The 2,751-nt window shown below is 44.5% G+C and overlaps 1 protein-coding gene across 4 annotated transcripts in view; it reads left to right on the top strand.

Moving 5' to 3' along the window:
- The window catches only part of RNF8 (ring finger protein 8), a 44,563-nt gene that overhangs the window by 38,323 nt on the left and 3,489 nt on the right, over positions 1 to 2,751 (top strand). The window contains exon 8 of one of the 4 annotated variants that reach the window (XM_037736238.1): positions 860 to 1,822. The exons of 2 other annotated variants lie outside the window; for them this stretch is intronic. In XM_037736238.1, coding sequence (XP_037592166.1) covers positions 860 to 894 — 35 coding nt within the window. In that variant the 3' untranslated portion in view covers positions 895 to 1,822. Of the gene's footprint in view, positions 1 to 859; positions 1,823 to 2,751 lie in introns of those variants that run through there. One more of the 4 variants, XM_037736237.1, reaches the window with a different exon arrangement.

The raw sequence follows: 2,751 nt of genomic DNA, 5'->3' as shown, positions 1-2,751 counted from the left end.
TAAAAAAAAAAAAAAAAATCTTTTCACTTTAAAAAATGTATGCTTTGCAAAATTGTCATGGGATAGAACATTAGCAGACTTGTTATAAGAAGCTTTTTTATTTCTTCATCACCACTTCCCTATTCATCCCTTCTTTTTTCCTTCTTTTCTCTTCTTTTGTCTCCTATTGTCTTTCCTTGTCATCAAGATGTGATTTTTCCTGTTTGATTTCTTTCCCTTCATTTTTTTTTGAATGTCATCAAGATGTGATTTGTCCTGTTTGATTTCTTTCCCTTCATTTTTTTTTTTGAAAACAGGGTCTCGCTCTGTGACCAGACTGGAGTGCAGTGGCGGGATCATAGCTCACTGCAGCCTTGGCCTCAGGCGATCCCCTTACCTCAGCCTCCCAAGTAGCTGGGACCACAGGCACGTGCCACCACACCCAGCTAATTTTTTGTAGAGACAGGGTTTCGCCATGTTGTCCAGGTTGATCTCAAAACTCCTGAGCTCAAACAATCCACGCGCCTCAGCCTCCTAGAGTGCCAGGATTACAGATGTCAGCCACTGTAACTGGCCTAATTTTTTTCCCCTGTCACTCACTCTTATTGGCACCTCAGAATATACAGTTTGAAATGACAAGAGCATCATAGGAACTATTCGCTCAGTGAAACTAAATAGAGGTGCGGTGTGGGATTAATTGGACTGTATGGAGTAGCAACCCAGGAAGTCCTAGAACCTTGAATTCCTTACTGTCTCTGTAATCCTGTGATTTCAGAATGGTCCCTCCATCTGGAGGTCCAAAGGCTCTTCTCTGACTTTGTGCTCTGTGGTAGAGGTGAAAGGGAGAACCCTTTCACCAAAAGCTACTACCGCTCTGCAGGCACCTGGAAAAGTTTTCACAGCTTAGGAGAGTGACCTTCCTAGATGCTATTCATCATCCCTCAGTGCATCCTAAATGTATAGAAGATTGAGTTTGAGGGAAACATGCATGCCAGAGTTGAGAGATCCAGGGCTGACTTTGACTGCCTGGCTACAACAGCTTTAAATACACCCTGAGAAATCTAACGCAGGAGAGTCAGTGACTCCAATGAGTCCTACACGATGCTGTCCTGAAAGTGAAAAATCAATGCTTGCTGGCCATGGTGGGATCCCATTGCTCTTGGAGGCTGCAGCCCAGCAGCCCAGCTTCTCCATCAGGCTGGGAAAAAGGGCCTGGAGATGGAATGTGAGCAGTTCTGGCCATCTCTCGTGTTTACCAGGAGACACTTCAGATTATTCATTGCTGTTTCCCACAGTAAAAGTTTCTCCTGCCCTTTTTTGGTTTTTAGTGATAATACAGTTATTTTGGCTTTCTAAAAAGTGGATCCTCCTTCCCTCTGAACATGTAATTTTATGATTTTTCACACCTATTTCCAGGAATGTCTATTTTAGCAGACTACCTGTGCAAATATAGAGTAGTGTCATTAACCAAAGCAGCTTTTCTTTGAGTTTCTTGGTTAACCCTAGATGAACAATGAGTATTTTTAGAGCAAGCTCAAATAAGTTGATAGTCTATGAACTAATCATAGAGAGTGGCTGATTATATCTCATCAGCTGGATATATATTTTGTCCCAACTGCCTGCTGCTATGGTTCTTAAGAAATCTGATATAACCAGACATGCTCCTTTTCCTGGCTAGGGCTTCTATTTCAATTACTTTCTGTACCCTGGAGAGTCTGGACTGCTTTTACCCTTGTCGCATTAAACTTGAACCAGAACCAACCCCAAAGAAACATCTCTTCTTGCTTCCTTTCTTCTGGGTCTTTCCTTTTTTTCTGTTGCCCAGACTACGTGCAGTGGCATGATCTCAGCTCACTGCAAACCTCTGCCTGCTGGGCTGAAGCCATCCTCCCACCTCAGCCTCTCTAGTAGGTGAGACTACAGGGGTGTGCCACCATGCCTGGCTAATTTTTTGTGTTTTCTGTAGAGATGGGGCTTCATTATGTCACCTGGTCTTGAACTCCTGGTCTCATAGGATCAACCCACCTCAGCTTCCCACAGTGCTGGGGTTACAGGCATGAGCCACCACACCCAGTCCTGGGTCTTCCCTTTTTCTTAGCACCTACTAAATGCCAAGTGCCTGGGGATAAAAATGAAGAGGCCATATGCAGCCTCTGCCCTCATGGAAGTTTTGCTCTAGGTGCAGGCCCTAGGCCGCTTGGAGGAAAGTGCTACAATGTGAGAAGTAAAGGTTGGTAAGTCAAGGAAAGGCTTCCCTAAGTCAGTGAAGGACATGGAGCAAAAGCAAGGGATTTTGAGGGACTGAGAGAAATACAGAGTGCTAGAGAGAATGTTGAGCATTGAGGCTGGAAAAATAGGCAAAACTTGGTCATGAAGGGTGTTACACACATGTTGCAGCATTAGTCTAGGGGCAGGGGGAAACTATCAGAAGATACTAAGTGGAGATCTGACTGTTGATGTTCATGTGTTTCTGGATAGGTTAGTCTGGCTGTAGTGAAGAGACTACATGGTGCTGGGAACAAGAATAAAGGTATTAATCGTGGCTGGCGATGAGAGTGGCTGGCTAGAGAAGTAGCAGCAGGGATGAAGGGCTAGAGTGGATAGATGCAAGAGGTAGCTAAGGAGGTAGAATCTACATGTTTGTGGGACTGATATGCTGTGGGGAGTGCAAGGGAGCTCAGATCATGCCCAGGTTTCTTTCTATAGGGGCACCTGAGTTGATGATGATGCATTTACTAAACTAGGAGCAGCTGGGGCAGATAATGTAGTTTT

Source organism: Cebus imitator, unplaced genomic scaffold (assembly GCF_001604975.1).
Source record: "Cebus imitator isolate Cc_AM_T3 unplaced genomic scaffold, Cebus_imitator-1.0 Scaffold24, whole genome shotgun sequence".
Classification (NCBI taxonomy): Eukaryota; Metazoa; Chordata; class Mammalia; order Primates; family Cebidae; genus Cebus; species Cebus imitator.
Note: the sequence above shows the minus strand (reverse complement) of the source record. Positions and strands in the feature narration are given on the sequence as shown.